This window comes from Opisthorchis viverrini (assembly GCF_000715545.1).
Source record: "Opisthorchis viverrini unplaced genomic scaffold opera_v5_278, whole genome shotgun sequence".
Classification (NCBI taxonomy): domain Eukaryota; kingdom Metazoa; phylum Platyhelminthes; class Trematoda; order Opisthorchiida; family Opisthorchiidae; genus Opisthorchis; species Opisthorchis viverrini.
This window is the reverse complement of record NW_008751938.1, coordinates 451,005-477,609: the sequence shown is the minus strand read 5'-3', so window position 1 is coordinate 477,609 and position 26,605 is coordinate 451,005. Positions and strand designations below refer to the sequence as shown.

At 41.4% G+C, this 26,605-nt stretch overlaps 3 protein-coding genes across 3 annotated transcripts in view; all 3 read right to left on the bottom strand.

Moving 5' to 3' along the window:
* Positions 1-7,788, bottom strand: part of T265_09495 (hypothetical protein) — a gene marked incomplete at both ends in the record, with an annotated part of 57,121 nt that extends 49,333 nt beyond the window's left edge. The window contains one exon of the mRNA XM_009175577.1: positions 6,700-7,788. Within this exon, the coding sequence (XP_009173841.1) occupies positions 6,700-7,603 (904 nt within the window). The remainder of the gene's footprint in view (positions 1-6,699) is intronic.
* Positions 7,789-7,860: 72 nt separating this feature from the next.
* T265_09494 (hypothetical protein) lies at positions 7,861-22,466 on the bottom strand (the record flags this gene model as incomplete). Its single annotated transcript, XM_009175576.1, has 2 exons — positions 7,861-8,061; positions 22,383-22,466. 2 exons carry the CDS (start codon positions 22,464-22,466, stop codon positions 7,861-7,863), a joined length of 285 nt encoding a protein of 94 aa, XP_009173840.1.
* Positions 22,467-23,330: 864 nt separating this feature from the next.
* The window catches only part of T265_09493 (hypothetical protein), a gene marked incomplete at both ends in the record, with an annotated part of 59,718 nt that continues 56,443 nt past the window's right edge, over positions 23,331-26,605 (bottom strand). Inside the window, one exon of the mRNA XM_009175575.1 lies at positions 23,331-23,408. Coding sequence (XP_009173839.1) covers positions 23,331-23,408 — 78 coding nt within the window. The remainder of the gene's footprint in view (positions 23,409-26,605) is intronic.

Below are 26,605 nucleotides of genomic sequence, written 5' to 3'. Positions count from 1 at the left end.
TTACCGTTCTCTTACTTATTTCCACCCCTGAATGGAAGTGTTTCGGCCACATTGGATAGTAACTGTTTAATGAAAAGCGTACCATAAAACTATGCATTTTGTTTAAATAGTCCTTGTAAGTTTGCTTCAAAAGCAAGTAAACATACGGGCAACTGAGCAATGAAAAAATAAACCCAGTGCCAGACTATAATTACTACGGATTTCCCAAAAATGCGTAATTGAAGAGGGAGCTCGACAAAATGGCACGATGAAATTGGTTTTGGCCGAAAAACATATATTTTCCTGTTTCAGAATTGCGCATGGTCTTTTACGTCGAGTTGTTTTGAAATCATCTTATATATGCTCCGGTGACAATTACCCAGGTGATAAAGCAGAGTTCGCAAACTACTCCAAATGAAATCCTAGATGCCGCGCCACGTGAAAGTAAACTAACTTACGAGTACATTTAGAGACTTTTAAAGTGACCTGAAGAATTTTTAAAAAACATCACATTAAGAGTGCCTAGGTGTGTCGTGGCGAAATATACTGGTTGTCGGAAACTGGAAATTCCAAACTTTTTTTCAATAAATCGTCTTGCATACCTAGTTCTGTTCAGGTCTGTGCTTTGGAGGCAGCACATTTTTAATGACCTTACGTGTTACAATGCAGCTAAATACGAAACGAATGAAATTCATCAACAGGTACCAAAAAACGGATAAAGAACTGTTCACTCTAGAACCTGGAGAGTGTTATGTATTCAACGGTCTGTGTCTGTGGCGCTACCTGACTGGGAAGTCCTGACAAGCGGGCCAATCGATCGTCACAACCAGGACAGTTACTGGGTCGTCGTATCGATGATGTGTCGGGCATACTAATCACATCGCTCAAGTGAGAACACGTTCACCCGTTCAGACGTGAGAATTCAGATGCGTCCAACGTGCGCTGGTGGAATAGTGGTAACACGTTCGCCTCGCATGTCAGGTGTCCGGAGTTCAAACCCCGGCACGGCCATTGGATATGCACTGCTGATGAGCTCTAACAAGAGCGAAACTCGAGTCCAGTGCTCCCCCCCCTTTGGTGTGGATTCACATGAATAATTGCGCCAGGACAGGCGGACGACTGTTCAAAACGAGAGTGATGTGAAACTGAACGGATCTGTGTAGTGTTTGTAGATAAATTTAAACTTTATTTGTTTAGGATAAAATGGTAGGCTTACCGAATGTTTAGTCAGCCGGGTTTTGTTGTTCTTCTCTGATGTACTCTGTCCTCTCCCCGAAACCTATAAACATCATTCATGGTAACTCGTACTCCCAAATTTATTTCATGAAAAAATAATTTTTTTATTTCCCTAATTGTAGCTTTCTGCTCAAGATTTTAAGACCGGAAACAGATATTCATTCGACTCTGCTTATCAAGATCTGTTTCAGGGGTTTGGCTGGGCCATGTAATTTTGCATCGCAGTGGCCACACACTTTGCTGCCTCATTGCATTTGTAACCATGTATTCTGTTAGAATCAACTGAACACAATATTGCGGAACCAGTGTACTAATCCATCGTTGGGGCCTTCTGATATGAGAAGCACGAGGATCTTTACACAATTTTGGGGATCATCCGATTTCTATGATTGACTGAGCTAAGAATATGCCAGATGTCTGAGTTCATTTCTAAGCTCCAGATTGGTTTGCATAACACTGCAGCAAATTTCCAATTCAGTAATCTGGGCATAACTTAGGTATGGCTTTTTAATAACTCTTTGAAAGGCATTTCTGTGCACAAAGTACTAAAAAGATCGAATTTCGCCTCACACCTTGTGCATTTATACCAATGCTTTTAAAGGTGTCAGCTGATGAAACTGAACGAGTGCGGTCACTCAGGTAGGTAGGGGGAAATTCGTCAAGTCCTAAGAATTCCCGGCTATTGTAAATCAAGTTGAAACGTTTGAGTGAGGATTAGGCGCACTAAGTCTATAAAGGGGATGTTTCTTCATTCTGTCTTCAGGAATTTGCATCAATCAGTGTAACCTCTGCAAAAAGTAGCATAGGATTCGAGACATTGGCAAAATGAAGACCAGTCTGTCAAATTAGAGCCCGCTTTTTACTAGATGTTCACAATGTGAAGTAAACCTCTTTTTCACTGTTCTGAATGCATATTCCATGTGATTAATCGCGATTTAGGATAAAATCGTGTCCCACAGTTGTTCATGTTAGCTTTTGCGGTGGAAGTAAGTTTAGCGGATGCTGCACATTACATGAGGATACAGAAGCAAGGGCCCATTCTCAAGGCTCCTGTTTAACATTTCAACAGACTCCACATTTTTGAACTTTTAAAATTGGCTCAAGTCTGCTTAAAGCAAACAGAAAGAGATCTTGGACTAGACGAGTACTTACAGTTAACTCACTTTGCACATATGCGCTCGAGTTTCGCATTGATTCACCAAATAATTGCCCAATAGATCAACAATGAATGTCTGCCACTAGCTTTTGTCTCGCTTAGTGAACCAGATATTGACATTCGCATAGCCAATAGACACCGCTTTCAAAGTGCTGTAGAGCAGGCGATAGTTTAGGTTCTACTCGGCCTCGGAACACTCATTCATTGCAATCTGTCGCGACATTTAAGAGCATTGTACCTCCCAGGAGATCCTTGGGGCAAGTAACTACCTGCCTGAGTCCCGTGCGCTTTTTTCTGTGCAATTGTAGATCAAGTAAAACCCATTACTTTCCACCCTGGAATGGGTCACCCCTGATATATCAGTTGTTTTTTAAGTACTTTTTTTTGCATTTTGTGACAGTGCTTCTTGCACTCTTGTTGTGTCAGCTGAATATTCGCAATCTGGCAAATTCACACTGTCTGAATTAACGACCTTGGTTCAAAGGACTCTGAATGTTATTAAGAGTTTATATATATATATATATATGCATTGAAATATATCAGATCGGTCGTAAGCAGCGTTACATTGACATTTGTTTCTGATTTATAGTTTTACAGTTATGGCACCGATGGGGTTAGAAACGTGAAACATTTGCAGTAAAATTCTGTTGCAGGTCGGTCATCCTGCATCATTCACACATAATCAGATTTATGTACTATACTGGTAGGAAATTTTGTTCCTATTTTTGTAAGAAGAATCTCCGCATACTTAATACGTGGTTTTTTAAAGGGTGAATTTGTCAAGACTCTCATATCTACTTGCTCCCACATTTTCTGAAAACAGAAAGACAACTTTATGGTGCCGGCAAACTGCAAACCGCCCATGAATTCAGAGCGCATAGGTGCTCCAGAGATGTAAATGGAATGCTTGAATTTAGTGGTGATTTATAATTTTTTGGTTATTCATTTCTTCCAGCCTACTGGCTATCACGTCACCCGACCAACCAGATGTTCAGCTCCCGGGAAACACATCAAAGGCGTGTTTATCAACTAGCGGGAACAAAGCCTGCATTGTACTTGTAGGCCTTTTATGCTATGGGGACTTCAAACTGATTTTGATATCCAACTTTAGAATATATTTCCCTGCAAGTCTAAAAAACTCATCTAATATTGCAGTAAACCCTTTGTTTTATTAAATCAATTTAAAACTAACCATACTCAACTGCATTTGCAACCATTTGAGCTTTCTATCATTTTCTGATTCTTTACAGAGGAAGTCAAACCTAAAGGTGAACATACAGTTTAGAAGCTTTCACGGAATACAGAGCACTGTACTGGTCGAATTACGATATTTGGTCGCACGAAAAGGAGAAAAATCTTCGTGGCGTTCTTAGTAGTGTGCACTTCTAGGAAGGATCATAAATTTGTCTGAATTTCTGCCTCGTAAATAGTTCTTAGAAGATTCAACCAGTGTGATGGAAATCTGTGATCCGTTGTATGTCGTCCGTCTTGTGATTTTTTGTTCCAGTTGGAGTTTTGTGTTAAATTACGCAAAAAGGTTCGATGTGTTTCTACGTGTGTTTAATACAGAGGTGCATGCGCTGTTTAATTGATGAATACAAGTTCGCAAATCAAGAAATTCTCACCAGACTCATGAACTTTTACGACTCTTTGGGTTACCCGACTCTCTTTCCGCTGCGCCATGGCCTACTTGGGGTATTCTTTTATGTATTGGCTGGTCTGATTATTCGCCTGATTTTACCAGGCCTCACTAAACTGTTGTAGACCCAGCTGGACCACATGCTTGGACGTCATCAATATATTTTCAATTCACAGGCACTGTGTCTTTCCTTCTCCAAAATTTCCTTTAATCTGCACTCCGAAAAGCACCCTAGGCCCAAGTTACGAAGAATTCCACGCAAGTTGAACAAGACCGTTTATCAGATAATAACATGCTGGTGGGTAACATGGCGCTTACTACTAAGTTTAAAGGTCTCTGCGACTCCAATGCTCCTCTATACTGTCACTTGAAGAAAACATTCAACTTTTGCTTTGATCCATCTTGCTAGGTCGAAACCGCCAAAATCAGTGCGGATGTTTTTGTCCCTTCCGACTTTCAAAAAGGTTCCGGAGGAAAAAGAAAGATGCTTACAAAAAAGGAAAGCACGAAGAATTTTCAGGCTTACGTGATTGAAGATGGTAGAAACTACCACAAATGAGTCTATATTGGTGATGCTTTTGGAGACAGGCTGCTGCGAAATGTGTTCTGCTCTAAGGTATAAAATCAGAGCTATGTTCTTGTGACCCCGATTTTGACATACTAAGGTCCGCCACTCTGGCCAGCGAGATTCGATGTCACAGCTAATAGTACCGTCACATAATGTGGCATCAAATTAAGTAAATGAACTAACTGAAGTAAAGCGTGTGATCATAACGTAAGTGTCAGTGTTGTTGGCGTGCCAATAACTTTTCCACTTAGAAATGTCTGCCTTTCGGTGTGCTTAAGGCGAAACGCATGCCCATGGAAAGGGCAATGGAGTAGGAGGTTATTCCTGTTATATCCACTCATCTAAAGTTGCTTGAATATTTATTTTCAGGGGCAGAGTTTTTCTTCGAGTATGGCGATTGTCATGCAATCGGTTTCTCACAAACAGGTTACATCTCTATTGGGCACTTGAGCAGTTTTCTGTCGTATTAAACAATGCGCCGTTTTGTAGACCTGCACTTATGCTCATAGTATGACAGCATTATGGCTTCACCTGTGGCAGTTTTTGGAACTGTTTTTTGATATCACCATAAAACCCCACTGAACAGTCATGCCATCACTCCCCGTGTCAAATACACCAATCTGAGAAAGTGTTTCTAGGCTGAACGATTGGATAGATAACACGTTCATTCTATTCATTGTATGGAGAGGGGTTTCTATCTTGTGTGTATTGGGACACTGTTTATAGAAAACTTGCAAGCTCCCGCGTGATTGAAAGGGCTGCTCATCGGTGTTACTAAAAAATAGACTTGTAAAGCAGTTTTGACGGTCACATCGGGAAGTAGTCGCTATGAGGCAATTTTATTTACGGTATCATTTTTTATGATCACGCGGGACATGCTGTTGGAAAACAATAAGTGGTTCGCAAAACGATCCCTGAATGGTTGGTTAATGAGTTTTGTCTGCTACACAATGCTCTTACCGCACTGGAACTAAGTTTGTGCTATTGTTAATTGTTCAGTTGGAAATAACTTAATCATCCAAAAGACACATGCCGTGCAGATGTTGAGAGTGATCACATCCAGAAGGAAAACATAGGTGCTGATTATGCAGCTGAATTTTCCATGTGTCTTTGAATTCCACTATGAGCCTTTGTAAGCCGCAAGAACTCAGGGAAGGAATACGTTTTTAGTACAAATGATCTACCCGACTCGTTAGACATCATAATATTCGTATGATGCCTTGGATTAATGCTCCCCGAAATCTCAATGGGTAAAAGATGGACGGAAAGCCAAAATGCAACTAACTGAAAGGTGCATAACATTTCAACGACCGTTTGGAGCGGCTGGATTTCCTGAGAAATCTCAGCGGACGTGTACCTGATGTAATCAAGACCTTATGGTTGCACCAGAGAGCCAAAGGCCTTGCACATTCGTGCTTTGTACAAACGAAGATCAGGTAATGTTTCTAAAATCATCCACCACATCTTAACTTAAAGTCTTCATATTTTAATACGAGTCCATCTAATCGATTTGTGTTATTATATATATATGGTTCAGAGCATGCAGAACATCGGCCAACTTGTTTCTAAGAAGCATAGCACTGCATTCCCTCATTCTGGTTTATTCATGAAAATCCGGTGAAAAATTCTGCTTTCAACACTTTGTAGTTCTAGACGACCGTCTCCGATTTCTCGAAATTTTAGTTGATACGGCTACACACACGCGGTTTTTCCAGGCGTTTCCATAAACGTGGGCCTACCAAACCACTAGCTGGATAAATTTGTTCCACTTGTGTAGATCATCCTCAGATCATCCTGTCACCTTCCAGTTAAACACCAGCTTCAAGACACCAAGGCAGAAGTAAGAAATATTTTCGTGAAAGGGATGAACTGTTCGAAATCCCAGCTAAAAATATCTATCCACCCAATATTTTAGTTAAAGTACGATAAGTTTAGTTTGAAAACTTCAAAGTTAGAGATGGAGATATTTGACACAACAACCAGGGTTCATCATCAGTTGAGCTTGAAGTGAGTCCACAAAGTCCTACAGGCAAACTTAGCGCAGTTTGTGAGCACCCTATGAGGGTGCACACTGAAACCGGACATGCAAAAGTGCTATAAAAATAGATATCATCTACTCACCAATCACACACCCAGCGGCTCCTCCGTTTAGACGGACTTCTCGTACCACTATCTGCTCGTCTGTGAGACGATCGCGTATGGTTCTGATGAGTTGAACCAGAGGGATATATAGGAGGGGCATACAGTTCACCAGCCCTGCACGCGGATGGTGGCCACACCTCGTAATAACTTCTCTGAAAGTCCTCCGAGGGAGGGATTCACAGTAGATGTGATCACAAGTACAGCTGGCGTTCCCCGGAACCACGCTAGATGACCGTGTTGCACACGAATCATCCGTCATAGCCAGAAGCTGCCCCGGACATGCTTCAGTGTGAATACTGGATGGATGATATACCATAAAATCCCATGTTACAGGACGTGGTGAAACAGTGAGCACAGTCTGCAGGACCTCATCAAGGTGTTTAACTTGTTTGAAGCTAAACACATGGTAACGGTTTGACGGTTGGTTCTTATCACTGGGTATTTGGGTTAAAACCCGTCTACTTAAGACAGTATAACCCCGGGTGCCACGCTCAGGTTGCACTTCGGATTCAGTGTGTAAGTTGGTGCGAGTTTGTTCCGATAATGTGGGATTATGAATCCGGTTTGAAGGTGGAGTTGGGGAGTCATATGGGCCAGATTTTGATCTGGAGACGATGTTCACAGGTCTTCTGCACTTTGGAAAGGTCAAGTAGGCTTTACGTTTTCGTGCACGCGTTTTTTCTCGTTTAATAAGACCGTTCTGATCCAAGGTGGTTGTCGAAGAATTGTTGACCGTGTTATATCCAGGAAGAGTTGTGGGCTGGCGGGATAATTTATTAGATTTTGTCAGATAGTGTGTAACAGAATCATGTTTTGATGTTAGTCTCAGTGACACAGTTTCATCCTTGTTGCGGACTAGCTGACGGTCTCGGTAGTTATCCATGCGCGAATTTCGCCAAGATCCACTCCAGTCGATTATTGAGCGGGACCCAAACTGATCATGGTTGTGTGATATGTAACAATAGTGAAAAGTTGTTCACATTTATCCAAACTTCGTTACACCGTGTTTACTTTCATTCATTTGGATTCGAATGTTGGCGGCGCTGAAAAACACCAGCTCGATGCAACAGTTATGTCCCCTTGTTGCCGACTGAGCATTGTTCTATCTCACGCCTGTTTGAGACATACGGCGCACTATTATTATTGGATGCGAGCATGTGATTGAACGCTCAATCGCGAGTGGAATTTCCACTCGATCCATTTGCCCAACCGGGATTCGTTAGCCGCCTCGCCTGGCCTTGACCCGCCAAATTCCATTGGACGAGCGCTTGCCGGCCGGTAAGTGGGCTGCCATCGTAGCCGATGCAACGCCGCACAGTCGGCAAAAGTAGACTGGACAGTCTGACGTGCAACTGGATAAAAAGATGACTCCGGAAGCGCGCACATAGCAAAATAAAAAAGGCTATCCCTCGAACTACGACCGATTTCACTAACAGTAGAACTAAGGAAAGTGGAAAGCGGGTCCGAAAGTGGAGTTCACGACAAAACAGATGCTGCAGCCAAACACAAATATATCGTTTAACCATTAGCTAACTAAGATGGAAATCCTAATGCAGTCAGCTTTGGCATACAATGCAAAAGATTGCAAGATCCACGTCGATTGTAGGTTAAGGTTAGATAAGGTGACAGAAGTATTTTGGCTGCTAATTCCAACTTTGAAATTTGCTGTTGAATACCACTTTCAAAGACCAGTGAGCGATCGTTTGTAGTTCAGTTGACGTATTTGTGTGTTTCAGTGTTATGAGATTTGTGCAATACACATGCAAGGCGCACGACTTAAAAGAAGTTGTCCGAAATGAAAACCGTCAGGGTTAGAGAAAAGTGACTGGGTTAGCTATGTCAACGAGATTGACAAAGGGTTATTCGAAATAAGGGTGTAATAGGTTGGCCATGAACATATAAAGGTGAAACATGTACTGAATCACAATATTTATGACAAACTCATTCTCGCATCAAAGTTGATATTTGGTTCCAAAAGGGGCGTGTATTAAACCATCTTTATAAACGAACACTATGTACCAATACGGAACTCCTTCCTAAGGAACATGGGTAACCAGCTGTCTCGAAAAGTACATGGATAAAAGTAATCAGTCCGGTAGGGACATCACCTCCAGATTTGGTAAACGTTTTAACGACTGGTTGCACTGAACTCCCGGTTCGGTTCATTTTACTTAATTGCAATGTAGCAATTGGACAAAAGCAAAAGACAAACAAGTGGGAGTTCATCTCGGCTTAACCACTCCTGTTTGCCTCAGATCACCCTTCTTGTTAAGAATCGGGAGGGTCGAAATGGTTTGAGTTTGCCGCTCGTTTTGCCCTCACTGTTGCAAGTAGCAGTGAGACTGACCAAGGCAAGTAAGTGTGAAGCAATGAGCTGTTCTCTTACTCGTCTGCATAAGAATCATTAGACAATCAACATCCATTAAGAAAGCACTTTGTTGATGGCGTTGACATCAAGATTACAAAAATGGTAACTCCTTAGAGTTTCCGACGTGGGCGTTAGAGCTTACTATGAGACGCCGGAAGTGACTCAAATAACTGGGATAGCTAGTATAGATGATCCAGTGGCATCATTTCTACAAAATTCTGAGATGCCATCACCGTCATCATCAGTGACAGAAACATCGTTACCGATATAGGCCCTTCACCACCGTAAAAAATACGCTTTTCCTGGGCGGCTCAACGCAATTTCGACTCCGGCATATCTAGCTACAGCGTCCTTAGCGTCATCGGAAGTTCGTAGCCAGAAGCGGAAAGATAGGGTGGGGGCTGTGACTTCCAACGCAGTACTTGCGTCCTTTATCCATGTTTTTGGGGGCAACATACATCAATACAAAGGAAGTCTAGCTTACGAGCAACTCGTTATACTGCCTGCTTAATTAGGCGAACCTAAAAAGCAGCTAATTAATCTGGAGTGTGTAAACGAACTTTGAATAGTTTTGGATTATTAGTGTTGGTCAGATGCACGGAAGCTGAAACTCAGGGTTATGCAATGCGAACAAGGCTATCATTCCTCGTGCCGGGACATGTGGAAGAATATTCCAGCTGGGGTGGGTAGAGCAAAATATGGAATACGCGAAAATGTAAGAAGTGAGACGTCAGAGGTGGCGTGTTCTGCCTTACACGTGCTGCTGTATGTAACAAGTGAGCCGACCCTGATTGTGAAACCACTCAGTGGTCGATGTGAGATATTATTGCTTTCATAATTGACGTTCCGGGGGGCCAAATACTGTCAGGGAACCCAAAAACATAGACAGAAAGACGATTAGGCTCCTCGACTAAAACTTGTGGCTCAAATATCTGAGTGAAGGAAGCTAATGGGTGATGACAGACTACTACGGTAGTACAGGTTTCTAAATGAAGAGGTCGGTTTGTCTGTTTCAACCCTCAGGCTGGAGGACCAGTAGACTTCGTCAGACATCTATCTGGTGACCAGCCTGGTGTTAGAAACTATAGAGGGTTCACAGTAAAAATTCCAGTATAACACAGTCCTAAATAAACCATCACACCAGAGTAAGGTGCAGTATCTTTCCAGCAAGGTATAGGTTCACACACGCCATAGCCCTGATAAACTCTGAATGTTGACAGAGACGCAGTTCCAAACGTTTGTACGGAAGCTGTTGAAAAACTTCGTTAACTACGGTCCGCGCTTCTAACTGGCAAATCAGCAGAAAGAATGCTTAAACGGATTTGATATAGCACATGTACTGACCACACATACACATAGACTACTGTGGGAAGGACACCTTGACCATGGAGGGACCTCATAGGAGAAGTCCCACTGCATTTTTAAGCTTAAATCGTCATCAACACTGGTTTCTTATTCGATCAGTGTTTTAATTCTTTCAGGCCTTGGGTGCATCTCAAGTGGATGGAATTTGGCATCGTCACCCTTTCTTCTTGGTTGCGTGACAAATTTTATAGTCCATTCAGAGTGCAGATACAGATGTCTTTGTTAATTGCTAGCAAAACTTTTCTACCGCAAGGGAGTGAATTCAAGCGCTGAGTTCCAACACACCTTGGTGTCGGCCAGCAAGTACAGGCGTAGGGCGGGCTTATCCATGGGTCCATTAATGCGTAGTGAGTGAGAGCTGGGAAGCTCAGGCTATTCAGATTGGTGGTAAACCGTCGGTAGAAATATGCCTCATTGAATACTGGTGCAAAGCTAACCTGAAAACTACCCGATAAGGTCATCATCCATCCTCAGTTATGAAAAAGGTACTAATTGTACCAGCAGTTTGATATGAATTGCGAACTTTTTAGATCTTATCTTGGGAAGACACAGGGTGGATTATGTGATACCTAAATTACGATTCATTATTTCGACCTCCCACTAGGTTTCGCAGCTGACCAATCTTTTTTACATTTTCACCGATCAATTTCTAGGTTTTAGTTGTTTTGTTCGTCTTCACGGGATACCAGATAATCAGCAAACTAAGAATTCCAGCCCTCCGTGATCGTGTTCTGTGGTTTGTAAGTAGTTTCTAAAATCTGTTTGATGTGCAGCAACAGTTGAATGGCCTGATCTCCTAATAACGATAAATTTTAGGGGAATAGGATGAATTCATTCCACAATAGTAGTAAGGGTTTGTATTTCATTATTATTCCGCATTGAGAGCTATATCACGGGTAAGCAAATACTGAGCGACCGATGTGCAGCTTGAATCATAAAAAGTGTTTCAGACCAGTCTATGGGGGTTGATCACGAATAAAATTTGCGGAAATTACGCCCAAGAACGTTTTTTGGAGCCTAAACGGATTAATTCTATATGGAACCTATTAACTGTTGGATGAAAGCTATTAACTGAAAGACTCATTTAAGTAGTGATCCATAAAACACTCTTTACCAATATAAATAAATGAAAAAATATACATAGATTGGGACACATGGGCTGTTTGACTGCAATACTGCCACAGGTATTAGCATGGATCATCGTTACCGCTCGTGTAGACGCGTCTTCTGTCTCACTGCCTGTCTGTCTCACCACCTGACGTAAGCCTGGTGGCAGTCTCGGAATACGTCGTTGTAGACGACTTCAGACCAGGAAATGCCGTATTTTAGTTGGCACAGTTGAGTTTACATCCAGGTGACTGGTGTGTGTGCCGAGTCAATTCAACAGCACTTCATAATTTATTGTGCGACCTTCGAGAACACCGGACTGAGGTCGATTTCCAATGCGCTGGTTTATAACGCACGCGTTGATGTACTACTTTGGACAGCTGCTGCGCTACATTACTTTAAGTATGTGCAAAATGCTCTTTGACGATAGCAAGGTGAACTCGGTTTGTCCTAATAAGGCTTGCTGTCAAAACTGCTACATGAAAAAGTTAGCTTAGAGTTGCGAAAGGGAATCTCCATCAAATTACATTGACGACGCTCGCAAATAAATTCGTTGGATAAAATTACTTTCACACAATCGCCCTACAGACAGTGAATTGACCTGTAAGTGTTTTCTCCTAGAACCCGTTATTTCTGAAAATACCGGTTAGTAAACCGGTACTTACTTAGGCAACAAGCGAACCGAATGATTCCATGATATCTCGTTCGCTTTAATGAAAGTCACACGGTTTCACTGGGAAATCTGACTGCATTTTATTTGTGAAATATTAAGTGAGGAGTTTGTGAATATACTCCAGTAATATGGATGTGAGTGCGCCTATATTATTCCATGTGGTTCACGGACTCTTTATGTGCCCATACGTGGCCGTACTATCCATGGTTAACCTGATCAGTCTTTGTTGTCCCTCTCTGGTCACCCTCCCTTTGTGTAGTGTCTAGATTTAATGTGAGAATCTCTTTCTGGACTCATTCATCGAAACACTGAGGTATCCTACTTTTATGCGGAAGTTTGGTCTTTGTAGGACCACTTAGGCTTTACTTTTCTGGTCCCGTTCATCGAAAGTATGCTCGAATTCTTGTCAGGTGAACCGTATACTCATAGGGATATCTTCAATCGAATGCCACGGTGCTATCGGATTATCCATGGCTGAGTTGTCGTTCCGCTTTCCGACTTCAGCGCATTCTTGGCCGTTGGTTTATCTTATTTCTTACTGTTTTACTGTTTTTGAAGCCCGTCTCTAAAAGTGGTTGTAAAATCGGTTGTAAGGGTTTTAACAGTGCTTGTAAGCTCGGCGAACATTTCGAACAGCCCACTACCGGTTTAATCATTCCTGGGGGCTAGTGGATAAAGATGGTCACCACGTGTCTGGTAAAATCATTTTCTATTCTTGAGCGCTTTCTTGAAGTTATAATTGACTACTTTCTCAAGAGTTATTAACGAGCCTTCGGCTGAACAGTGATTATTACAGTTGTAGGCTACTACTTCGTCTCGCTTAATTTTGACCTCAGCTTTTCGGGTTACTTGGTGCACCTGATACCACTGTAACGGTGATACTACTGATTAGGGAGGCACGCGAGTAGCATTAGTTGTTCGTAGAATTTCGCTTTGCTTCGACTGAAAAAGCAAATTCTGTTGCGGAATTCGTGGGGCCACTTTGTAACATTTACTTGGATTTGACCGACGAATGAGTGGTGGCAATGAATCTCTAGGAAGACACGTTCGGGAGAAGATCTGTGTCTAGTTTTTGTAATTAAGATGCAGATTAGAGTTTTGCTCCCGTGTTCAATGGTCTGTAACCGATCAGTTGGCATTTTCGAATAAATAACCCCGAAGGCCTTTTTCCTTTCAACAGGAGTTAAAAACTGATCGAGATCTGATGATACGGTACTCTATAGTGAGTTGACTTTGTGGGCCTTGACATGCATACTATTCAGTCTACTATGCGCATTGTCAACTAGTACTCGTTTCACTTGTATTCCTGGCGTTGTTCGGTTAACATGAGTTACCAGCCACTGACCAATGCATTGCCAAAACAGGTAGTTTTAACCGCAGAAAAAATGACAGAAGGTCAGAATCCGTGTAAAACTGACATACCAATCAGTTACTTGGGAGTCCTGGGATCAAACTCGTTATCAAATGCTCTGTTGAACAAATCAGGCAAACGATGCAAGAATAACTGATTTATTTCCATTGGCCAGAGTGGTCCATATTTGAAATCTATATCCATATAAAACCAAATTATATGGAGGAAGGGGTATCTTACTTTGTTTTTGAGTTCCTGTCGAGTCAGCACAAGGGAGTGTTTAGGTGCACCCCTCACCAAAAAGACAGCGCGTGTTACAAACATGTCATGATTTATGACCAGCGTTTTCTGTTGTCATAAGTCAATGTGGCTATTTAGTTAATTACAAAGATGAATCACCGATACCTAAGGGAGCACTGTCAACTCTGAAACCGCTTGACAAGCCGCTCTCAAGAGAAATCCGTTCTAAGTAAATAGGGGTTGCAGCACACATGTGGTTCGCTGATGTTGATAGGCCAAATAGTCAACGAAACACTTTGTTTGCTGTTATCGCTGCTCACACACTTGATTCATTTGGGCAGATTAGAACATTGTTGGTGAGCAAGCGAAGCGTTGCTACAGTGACGTTTATTAAACTATGAAAACATCCATATTTGTTCAGTAAAGAGGAAACTGGATCTTATGGCGGTAAAATTGTGAGTAAATAATTGTTCTGATGGTTCGGATGAAAAACTACCAGAAAACATGTACTGTTGGAAACCACTATCAGTTGAACATCGTCTGGAAAGTTCCTTGAGAAGCGGTCCAAAAGTGGGATTCATGCACATTAAGGTCATACGAACTTTGTAGGTTTTAACATAAATCCCGTTCATTTGAACCGCTTGATGAGGCACCCAAACTGAATCTGTAAATCAAGGGCGTTGTGACGTCAAAGTGAGCCAGCTCAAAAGTTTTTTTGTTTTGGCCGAGTAAAGTTTTTGGTTGAGTGACACGTTGCGGTGAAATAGTGAAACATTGTACGTCACGTCAGGCGCACATTCAAATCCGGACAGATGTAAACCCACACAGTTTGCACATAACTTAATAGTCCTGATGAAAGCGCTCATGTTGTAAAACAGGGGTTGGAGGTGAGAAGGCGTTCTTACTACTTTATTAGTATTTCCTTGTAGGTCGGCAACATGCTGACCTGATGACGGGATAGCTGGAACTCAAGGTCTTTGGCCTTGCTTATCCTCAAAAGCGAGAGTAGAAAATTCTGGTGAAATTGACAACACATAACTCACAAGGTGGTTTCGTACTCTTCAAAGTAGCAAACGTTCGTTTGTAACATTTTGTTAATCTAGGAACACAAAAATAGGGTGGCTTTGTGGGGTGCATGTTGGAGCCCAATTACATCTCAGCATTCCGAGCTCAGACGGGGAACACACCGAGGTGAAGTAATCGTCCTACCGGCGAGGAACAATTCTTTGAAACACTGAATAGCAATCAATACCATGGATGACGAAGCTCAAGTCGACAAAGAGAAATCCAGTTTCTACATTTTGTAAAGCAGGCAAAATATTAATGTACAAATATCTGGAAATAATACCGATCAGTCGTTTACTGCCCATGATTGTTAAACAAATGAAACCGTTGATCCGGCATTCACAGCTGAATCAGCAGTGCTATAAAAGGAGTGCGACTTCATGAACAATGAAATGGAATGAAGTAATATGTGTATATCTTCCATTCACTGTCGCCAAAAATCCACGATTACAGTGTAATTATGTGCAAGCAAAAGCCAAATCTGCATTTCATCTTACACTTGCCGGTAAAGTTAGAGTATGGTCAACATATACAGATGTGAACATATTTGATAGGACTACTTCATTGAGGTTTTTTATGTCGCATCTTCAAATGTCGGTTGCTTATAGAAATCCTTCTGGAGCATCACACGGCTACCTAGCCATTCATTTTGAGTCTGAAGGTCTGCAGTGAGTCTGTGCATCGATTGCTTGTTTAATCAGTTGCGAGTACTAGGTAAGAGAAGGTCCATAAATTGTCCGTGTGCGTGACTTTTGAGTAATGTATGTGTTGGCTAAGGTCAATGGCACGTCATTGTTCTCCTTCCTGTTGGAGTTTTCCGATTTCTGAGGTGAGTCTTATCTTGATGAATTGAATTCCTAAGACAATAAATTTGTTGCAGACTGAACAAACAGAGAGAGAGAGAGAGGAAAGGTGCCGACCATGTCCTGAAATTGTCATTCAGAGTGAAACGATGTACAAAGAAATTTGAAAACAACAGACGAATAACATGGCTAGTATGCAGAAAGCCATTTGACCGGGAGACCAGGTAACGTCTTAACGACAGCCATTTTCAATTCTTGCCCGGTTCCTCGTTTCCAGTCACTTCACAGTGATTTGCCTAAAAACGGTCGCGTAGTAAACGGTTCGAGGTGACTAGATGGGCAGTTTTATTGATTTCTAGACAGTTTGACCATTTTTGTGTACTGGGCAATTCCAATAATGCAAGTAATTTTTCAACTGGGTGAAAAATGTCACAAATTATTACTACGCACCTTCAGATGTGAGAAAGATAGCCACTACTTGAAAATGGTTAGTTTCGAAACTTTTTATCATTAGGCAAGGTTAAGCTTGATCAGTTTAAAAGAGAGAGATGCTGTCCAAACTATATTGTCCCGCAATTCGAATGCATGTTTGATGCCTCCAAGTTAGTAAAAGGCTGCGTATGTACCTGATATGTCCTTCAATTCGACTTGTGGTTGTGGTTGATACTCTCGGAGTTATTGGTCCTACAATCGAACACTTTTCAGGTGTCAGTACAAAAGATCAAATCAGCTGGGCAACATTCTAAGAACAATTCTAGGTAACACATTCTAAACCAGCAAAAGTGATAACATAGGAGATGATCTTGCCAATACTGTTTCCATAGACTACCAAGTAACCATATATTTTCCATTTGTGGTAATCAGTAAGAACAAACCGAGAAGAGACTGAAAATTCTGACATGTTGTAATCAATCAATGTGCTTGCTTTTATTCTGGATACTAGCAGGTGAATAAAAAACATACGACTGGACATGTGATTACAAGAGTTCAGTTGGAACATCCGACAAAAGAACGTTCTCGACTGTCTTATTCAAACTCGAATGGGATATTTACTTGTTTTTTTTAGCTGCGAACATGGTGTTTCGGGACAAGCGCTTTGAAATCGAAGTTAAAGATTAGACGTTACGAACAACATATGACTCAAAGAGTTCTGGGCTGAAATCAGCTCAAAGAGTGTTAGAAAGTTTCAGCGCCATGCGGTGTAGATACGGAGTTTTTTTAACTATAACACAGCGTAGTGGAATAGGTTGCTATGCTTCGACTTCATAATTAGAAAACTCTTTATCAACATACGACTCACTTCTTTTTTCGGAACTTTAGACTGCTGGTATGGAAGGTATAACTAAAAGATTACTGCTCATGTATGAGACGGAGTGGTAGTGTCTTCTTTGTCAGTGAAAAATAGATACTGGTAATAATATTATACTGTTTGGTTTCAGAAAGTGAAACAGGTCTCTAGCTGTTATCTTACTGGGGAAGCAAAATTGCGAGTAAAATAAGTCTCTTTGAACCATAATTCAAATGCACGGGTGGCTATAGCTAGGCTGCCAACCCAGCAAGCACAAACAAAAGACTGTGCGTCCGGCAAAATCCAGCCTATTTGAACAACAAATCGGTCTCATCAGAGTTTTACCAACTTTGAGATAAGACAGCTCATCGGCAAGAAGAATTTGAGTCACCTTGTGGTCACATGATTTAATCAGTTCGTCGGACTGATCATATTGGATAGAAGGGGGTTGTCTGTATTCCACGGCCCATTTCCAACCAGCCGAGTGAGGAGAATTTCGATATCTGTAGTCTGTAATTGTTGTGAATCGAATTTAGACCTCTTTCGTCCATCTTCGTCGACCGACGTTGTACTTGTATTTACCAAACCACTCTGAGGTTTAAGTAAAGCGAATCGTCTGTTTCTCTACTATCATGGGTCACAGAACACTGGTTAGACACCCTAGGAGCAAAGCACTAAACAGTGAATCTCTCTTTGAGAGCTGACAACTTTGTAGAGCTCTTTCATTTCTGGAATGAAAATGATTACGTTGACTGGCTCACGTCGTTGTAGAGAATTAATTTTCCAGCACATATAAGGATGCAAGACAAAACATTATCGTTTTGGTTTGCGACAGCGAATGAAAACTTGTCCAATTTCCCTCACTTGTCAGCCTTATACTAATTGGTGACAAGCGATGTTACCACATCAAGAGGTTTTTTCTTGAGTTTGCGTGATATGAAATAGGGATACTAACACACTGTGTTGATTTGAAAAGTTTCGTGTATTACCATCGAAATTCGCTGACATGTTTTGAACTTTCTCTCCACTGAAACGTAAAAATACAACACTCGCATAGTTTAGTCTCAGTTTACAGAGCGAAAACGGCCAAATGAAGAAGCCGCTCCATAACGAACTATAGTAACGTGCAGCAGGATTAATGAAATCTCTCGAAATAACACAAAAACAAAATAGTTCTACTTAATTTTTGCACCCCGTGGAGAAATGATGTTATGGTGAGATAATGCAAATAAGATTTAGTGTGTTATACTTGATCAAGTGATGACCAATTTCCACTGGATGTTCCGAGCCTGGATAGTCGGTCCTTCTGGACAAACGCAGGACGTCTCATAAAATTATGTAGGCTTTCTGGGATATGGTTAGAATATACTATGTCATTCCAAAGTATTTCTGGCGTTCTCTCCAGGCATTGGTGTCCGTAGAATTTGAATCCCCGAAGTCTGTCGGTTTGAAGAGTTCAGAGCTTACAGGCATATGTAAATGAGTTTTGTTTGAAGATCAATTTCTGGACGTGTGGAAAGCAAATTTGAGATAGCCTGCTTCGTTATTTTACACAGTGACGGGGCCTGAGTATTCAAAAGAATCGACTTGGTTTACGCACTGTCCGCTGGCACCAAGCAAGCTAGAATAAATGACCATATTTGTAGCGAAACGTTTAGGCCGTTCCAGTTTAACCAGCGAAGCGTAGCGACCAGTACGTCCAGCGGTAGAAGGTCTGTAAGATCTTTGCTCACGGCGGCAACGTTGTAAGCGTAACCAACATCCGTAAACCAAAAACGGTGGATCGTCCTCAATGTCGGTTTGTATGCGTCTCTAGACACATGGAACGCGATATGTGCACACCTTAATGCGAATGTCATATGTAGCGTTTCATTTCTGTGTCAGGTAAAAAGTTTACACCCGGACAAGTATTCGCACACATCTTCGACTACCTGTTAACCTTGAGAGGTCAACTCGTTAATATACTTGACTTCCGTATCTACGACACGGGTTCGGATCCCCGTACTGGTCGTTTCGAACTTGTTGTTCACCTACAATCTGAAATAATCTGCAAGTGCTACAAGTAATCGGGGTTTGAAAGCTACCATGAAATCTTTATATTTCGTGGGTTCGCCAAACATTTAGAAACCTTTCATGAAATCTTGTGATTTATTTTATCTCTTGACAGCAATTTTTAATTACACGAGCCATAACTTTTTTAGGAATCTCAAGATATTGGGGCCAATGTGTTATCTCAAAAAGTCTGTATTTCAAGTTGAAAAGAACAAAATTTCATCGCAGGCAGTTAGAATATTATTGAACTTTTACAAACAAGATCCGCATTCACAAAATACTTGGCAAAGCCTCTGCAGTTCTCTCAAAGACAGGACAGTGCAAGTAAATATGAGTTTCATCTTTCTAGACAGTGGGAGGAACTGAGCAATCAAGCCACGGTCGATAGAGGGCTCGGTTTCAGTAAACGGCGCTTTTCCCCAGGATTGTATGGGGCGGAACCTTTCATTCATCAAGGCAGGAAAATCGGTGAAGCCTTTACATAGTATTGACAAACTGGTTAATTCGACAGAGTCAAGAGACCAATTCGGAATTTTTGATCGCATGATTAATATATCACTACGTGTTGTCAGATCTTTCAAGATCAGACTGCGTGTTCGAACAGACGTTGACGGATGGCTGGTTGTGTGCAAATCGCTCGACTGTTTCAGTCCGGTTGCTTTGTCTGAAGCCCCATATTCTTGAATTGAAGGGAGAAAAAATTTGGGTCTAGTAAAGCTGAAATTAAGCACACTGGCCAGCCAAAACTGCTAAGGATAACAGTGTCACAAACTCAGCGGAGAAACCATGGACAGAAGAACGTTATCAAGCCACAGTGAAGATGACAAGGCTTGAAATTTGAGTTATAAATGACAGAACAAATTTAGCTGTTACCATTCACCATATTGTGTTGAACCTTTCCACTACATTAACTACGTCCTCCTGGGGAGAAGGAATACACTACCCGGGCAATCTCAGCTACATCTTACCTCGTAGTATAGTGACACATGTATACCCGGAAGGATTAGTGATAACCTGGTAGATGAGCGCACATATGCCCAATTTAACAATAAAAATTAGTACTTGGGTCCTTCGTTCATTTTTTTAACCACCTTCTCAAACGCTGGCCGTTTGAATGATCAGTAGAAATTGAGATTGGATTTACATAACTACTGGCTGAGTGGGAAGGCCTAGTACTCGTCCGTAAGTAATATGAAAGACCTGGCCTGATATGACCAAAAAAGTTTATTTATTTAGGTCCCAGCCTACGGCGATGAGTGAGTGCTGGAAAAGGGTGCTAAACTCTGCACTCAGCGGTGCTTTGCAAATTTTCAGAGTGATCCATTAAACTTGATGAGAAGAGCACAACTTCGTGTCCGTTTCAAATAGGCCTTCCTTTGATTGGTGTCTCACTCCTCAGGGTAGTATTCCCGGCGGAAAAAACATTTTTATTTAAAGAAATGCATTGTCTCGTGATTTAAGTATTGTTGTCCGTGGCTAATCTATCAGCTGTCACACTGTTGCAGACTGTTTGAGGTTTCTATGTAGTCAGAAGGTGGAATAAGAGGGAGAGTGGCAGCTTAAACATCTACAGGCTAAACAAAGCTTTTAACCCGTCCGAACAAAATAGAACAATTTCTAAGCAAAACCCACTGAAGGTCAGTCATTACCACTAGGATTTTCTAGTCAGCTATGACCCAGGGTGTGGACCAAAGAGGCTATTCCCCTGGAAAAACCAACTATTCCTTTTTTTACACCGATTACTGATATTGGACCGACTTGACGACTTGACGACTTGAATGTGCAATTCAATGAAGACGGAAAATCTCCCTTCACCAAAAGAAAGCTTACCCCATTGCATTTCCGACCACCAGGCACTGCATTCTCAATGATATGGAAACGGGAGTAAATTGCAATAACTAATCCACAAAAAACTTCAGCAAAAACTGTAAGTCATCAGGTTGCGAGAGCGAGGACTTTCGTGAGAATAGAGACTCATCCTAGAAGGCAGGTATAAAATTCTAGCATGAATGCAGAGAATGTGCCATATAAGTCTAAGTTGGATTGCCCAGTAGTTGCGCTTTTTGCTGAACTGAGATTTCAGAAACGATGCGCATTCGCTTTTTTATCCAAACGGTAATGCTCATAGTAAGCATCAGTACTACGTGCCCAGTAGACCTGGGTGAAATGTATAAAACGTCAGGTTTGAACCAGCCTGATAGATCACGATAAATAGACACATCGTGTTGAATTCTGGTAATCAGTGTGCAACATTATGAGGTTATTCGGTTCAGAACCCTACTCATCCTATTTTTTATTACAAGGTTTTTGTCACCATTGTCGATTGCGATCTCCCATAAAAAACAATAAGGTTGTGGTAATATTACTGGTCGGGTAAAGCTATATTAGGAGAGAATTTTGGAGGCTTTTCGAGATATTCATACGGTTCCTCGGGTAAAGTGCGGTCTAAGATTTTTGGCTTGCAAGGTGCTCAGCGCAGAAGCAACGGGAATCAACGGGGACCAGGTGCTTTCTCCATTGTACTTTTGCAATTGCAGATTTCTGCCTTCTTACTTGTGTTCCTCTTTACTAAAAGGATAGTAAACGTATCTCCAATATCCGGAAGATAGATGTTGTTCAGGAAAACTCCTGCAGAAACATTCCACGTAACTTTGAAAACAAGTGCTTTTGGTGTGACAGTGTTCTGACTAGTGCTATGGGTTTGTTGGACAGGTGGGGTATGATATAAAGCTGTCAAACTTCATTTTAACAAATTGCATCCTCACCAGATAAATGGCGTACATTGCGCAGCGAAGTATGCTTAGAATGACGTACGCTGAGACGTCAGATAGATCAGTGAAAGACGACAAAATGTAAAACGCACATTTTCAATGGAAATGTTGTCCCGAAAGTGATGCTAAATATGCTGAAGAGTTGGGAAGCGCTGCACAACTGTCTCATCCCTATTGAGATCCTCAGAAGTGTGGATCGCGGGAAAATCCAGGGAGTTTCTAACACCCAGCCTCCCGTATGGTAGTCTTATCACCTAACCTTTCGACCGCCAGTGGTTGATCATCAGTGTGCTCAGCCCACACTTGGATGTGGTATAACGCTATTCATCATTGGATCACGGGGTCCTTATCACGTGGTTACATGTTGACTAGCTCCCTTGGTGACTCCTCTTCAAATTAAAGGTTTACTCGTTGTGCGAATCATTCTTCTGATCTATCTTTATTTTGTCGGTATTGTGAGCATATCTGCAAAGTTTCAACTGAGAATTTCGTTCAATTGGTAATACCAGTTTTAGCTGAGAAGTAAATTACTGCAAGGCTGTTTAAACTTTACCCAGAATGATCAAGACTGCGTCTTACCCTCAGTTTTATGTCTGTTACGAAATGTTTGTGCTGAATTTTGTTGGCTCCGTACATGGTCATTGTCGCGGATACGGTACACATTGCGTAAGCCTGCGGTGACACTCACGAAATGTAAACGGCGATGTGCTCATTTTCTCGATACAAAGTGTGGTGAAAGATTGGTTTAATCAAATTTTCCCAATTTAATTTGCTAGATTGTAGGGTGCTGAAATTTTCGGGCCAAAGCCTTAGCTGTGGACTGACCACAAACTGCATTTGCGGCACTTGAAAAGTTTGGTTGGATCATCTCTTTCCCTCGGATCGGAGCAAGGTTCCTCAGAGTGAATAACTCTTCATAATTTCGGTGGTTCCGGTCCCCGGATTAATTATGGTACAGCGCACTCCGAATGGGAAAAGGGAGAGAAAATTATGAAAGTGCTTTAAGAAACCGTCATGATGCGCAGTGAAACAAAAACGTCTTACTTCTCAAGCACTTATGTTGTTTTCGAAATTCCCTATACCGTTCTCACACAGGTGTTAGAAAGAAGCTTTAGTGCTTTTTACTTACCTCGTTAATCAGAGGCGACAATACTTTTCTAATCTTTCTAACTTTTTTTGAGTTGTTCTGAACTGCTCGTGGTGAGATTATATGTGACTAATTTTTTCGACGCTCATTCCACAATCATGGAATCGATGCTTTAAAAAGGTACGACGTCAAAATATTTTTGCATTGTCGACACAGCACCTCTTGTTTTTCTCCCTCAGCTCAAAACCATTTTAGGGATTCAGATTCTTTGTCAAATTATTCTTTGGTACAAGCAAATTCTAGTTTTATTCACTTGAATTAACTGCTGTATTGACATCAGACAGTTTCGCCCCGAATTTTATCTCAACCTTTGATGTGCACAATGAAAGTAGGACCGATCTGTCCCCATCCAGAGCAAACAAAGACATGGCAAATGAGTGTCACTTTTTTGGGGGAACTCGGCTGGTTTCGCTTCTTTGACTTGTGATGTGAGTTTGAATGGCACCACTACTGTATTTCTGCGGAGCAAAAAAAAGGAAGAGACAGAATGTGGGGACATACTTTGCGAACCATAGACGTTTATGAGGCACATTTGAAGATGTAAAGTTTAAACTTCCTAGAGTGGAAGAGTACTGTGTGTGCTGGAACAACAGTAATTCTACGACATAAAAAAATAACGAAACTTTTATTTCGGCGGAATCAGTAAGTAATCTAGCGATTGGACAAGAATTGCAGAATGTCTATACATGTTGTCTAACTTAGGATAAGAAACCCAGTTACCCCAGGGTAATACTGCTATGCATTATGCTGTTATGGGTTTCATATTCCTCATTCAATGTACTGAATTTCACTATTTTTACGTGAAACGTTGGGCCCTGGTTACAGACTCGAAAGACTGTCAAACAAAAGACATTTTACATAACTTGAAGTAGTGTGTCCAGGCACACTTTGGTCTGTACGTACATTTAGCGATCGTCAGAAATCGATGGGAATTGGGGATAATGAGTTAAAAAAACATGTGCAGAGCGGTTTTTTTGTAAGGAACGACCATATACCATTCGTGACCTATTGGTGAAGTTTAACAGTGTCCAGATCTGTACACAACAGGGCAAAATGCCTCATTGTTAGTTTAATTATTACATGCTTGAATGTACCATTCTCAGAAAAGGACATAAATCGAGACACGAAATTCTAATTGCTATGCTTATTGTTTTTTACTTGACAAGCCTTATTCTTGGTAAATATTGTAGCGTGGCTGTGATTCAGTATTAACACAAGTGTCTTAATATTAGAATGACCGTAAACTTGAAGGCTTTTACTGAAAAAATGAACTTCCATACCTTAATTTTGAAACATTTCGCATCCCAATCAAAGAAGGACAATAATCACCGCATTACACAATGTAAACATTGTTCCTTTTGTCGTGTAAATTTATGAAGGTGATTCGGACATCTACATCTCGTCACCGGAAGTCTTGATTTTCCAGGGGCTGGAATTTTTCTAAAATGCGGCACTGGGACAGAGTTATGCTCATCGTGTTATTTTATTTGGCGCAGTAAAAGATGTTGTAAGAGATGCCAGATGAGGCATCATTCTTACTGGCAGGACAACTTTGACGCTCATGAAGTCTGCGTGGCTACCAATGCAGTACAATCCGCCATAGGTATCCTGAAAACTTCAATTTTTGACTAGTCTGCCAAATCCGCATGTTCTCAAGCCGGATGCAGGAAAAAAATGTTTGTCAACAAAAACAGCTATAGAGCACAGCTACACAAGTACATTTATCGATTTCTTCAATGGCGGAGTCAAGTTTCATTCACGAGAACCTCCATTAAACTGCCATCAGTTAACTAAGTTCTGCACGGGCATCTTTTGCAAAATTTATCTGAACAAATGCGTCTTTTACACCATATCGTCTCATAAAGAATTCACTTTCCAAACATAAACTGAAATAGCTGATCATAGTTGTTCACACGCGAATCAGAATACTTGTACATTGTTTCAGGTTGGTCCAACGACCCTAAGGTGTACGAGTGGACTATGACGCGCTTTTCAGTTCATTTTGGGGCATAGAGGTTGGTAGGGAAAAACCCGTCATTTTTCTACTGTATGACCGTTAGTTCAAACCGTTTCGCTTAATGCAGAAATCGAAGTATTTAGCGTGTTCAGTACTCACTCAAGACAGATGTAGTGAATATTTGCTCCTTTTTTGCAACTAAGCTTATTTGCTTCGTACGAGTGGCTGGTTTTTATTGATTGACTCTGTGTCCTGTACCCCGAACGTACTAGTAGCAATACAGTTGCAATAGAGCTATTGCAATCAGCAGCTCAAGGTATATGCCAGCTTGGCGTGGACGGAATCGATAAATTACTCTTAAATATAACGCCCGACCACAGTAATGTTATTAAGAAAATGTTGCGTTCAACAACCAACAACAGTTTAGAACGCTGCTGATTCCGATAATAAATTAGCATCAGGCTAAAGCCAGAAGCCACAGCTATAACAGTTTTACTTACAGACATTCTTGTGTGTAGTTTAGTCAACTTCCAGAGGATGAACTCATTTTTTGCATAAAAGGCTTACTGAGGGGTGAAGAATAGAAACCTACATGCTGCAGCCTGTGCACGTTTTACCTCGCTGAAAATCTGAAGACTTGTCATTCGAGGAAACTATAAAAACACCAACAAAACACTAGTGAATGATGATCGACGTAATTTTTACACACTGCTTCCAAAGAAGAGAGATTACCACAAAGAGAGGGACTTTGTGACATCTTCCTTGGTAACCTTCTTCGTGTGTAATTCTCGAGATCCATCATTGGCGTACCGGCTTGTGGGAAAATATGCTTTCAATAGAAGATTATCGACTGAATCTTCATCATCCTTTGGCTGACTTTGTTCTGTGGATTTTGTTGTTCCAGAAATGACTACCTGAGTTACTGGGAGAGCTGAATAGAAATTGTCAACAGCGTTTGTCGTTTCCTGCCTCTTTCGACCTTGCTTTTTCGATCACCTTTATCCGCATCCCCAAACACGCGTTATCGGAAACTAAAATCGATATCTGCTGGTGAAAAGACGGGCAATATATTTCACAATCATGCAAAGGTATTTAGAATATTTACCATTTGAGGATGAAGTTCCGTCTCAGATTGAAAGGTCCCCTTGATCGCTGTCGATATTTCACGTCAAAACTACTCATCCCCCCAGGAGTGGTATCCAAAGTGGACTTTGAGTGAACACTGACAAATAAGTAGTGTACGTGAATTCGACCCAAATTTGAATAACTACGTGCTTAAATTTTGCTGATGCCTTCAAAATAATATAGGAAGTAGCCCGAGCATGTAATAAGAATAAAAAACTGACATACACTGAAAAAACTGTGTTGCGTTCCACTCCGTTCTTGCCGAGAGTTTCGCGGGTCATTAGCCGTAATGTAGCAAGTTAAACGTAAATCGCTTCGAGTCAACCTGAATGCTATGAGATATTGTTGTCCAACTTGCTATTGGCTAGCTATTCCGCCGCCCTTGACACTGACTGGTTGCTGTGGCAGGCACAGAATCATATTCTGCTCGGAGTGCTAAGCCAAAATTTGTCTGTTGTTGCGCGTTTGGTCTTTCAGAAACGAGGTAGTGTTCTATTCCAGCGTAATTTTCGACACATCAGGGTGTCCCTACAATAATTTCCTACTGTTGCAGTTTTCCGTTTTTTCTGTCCT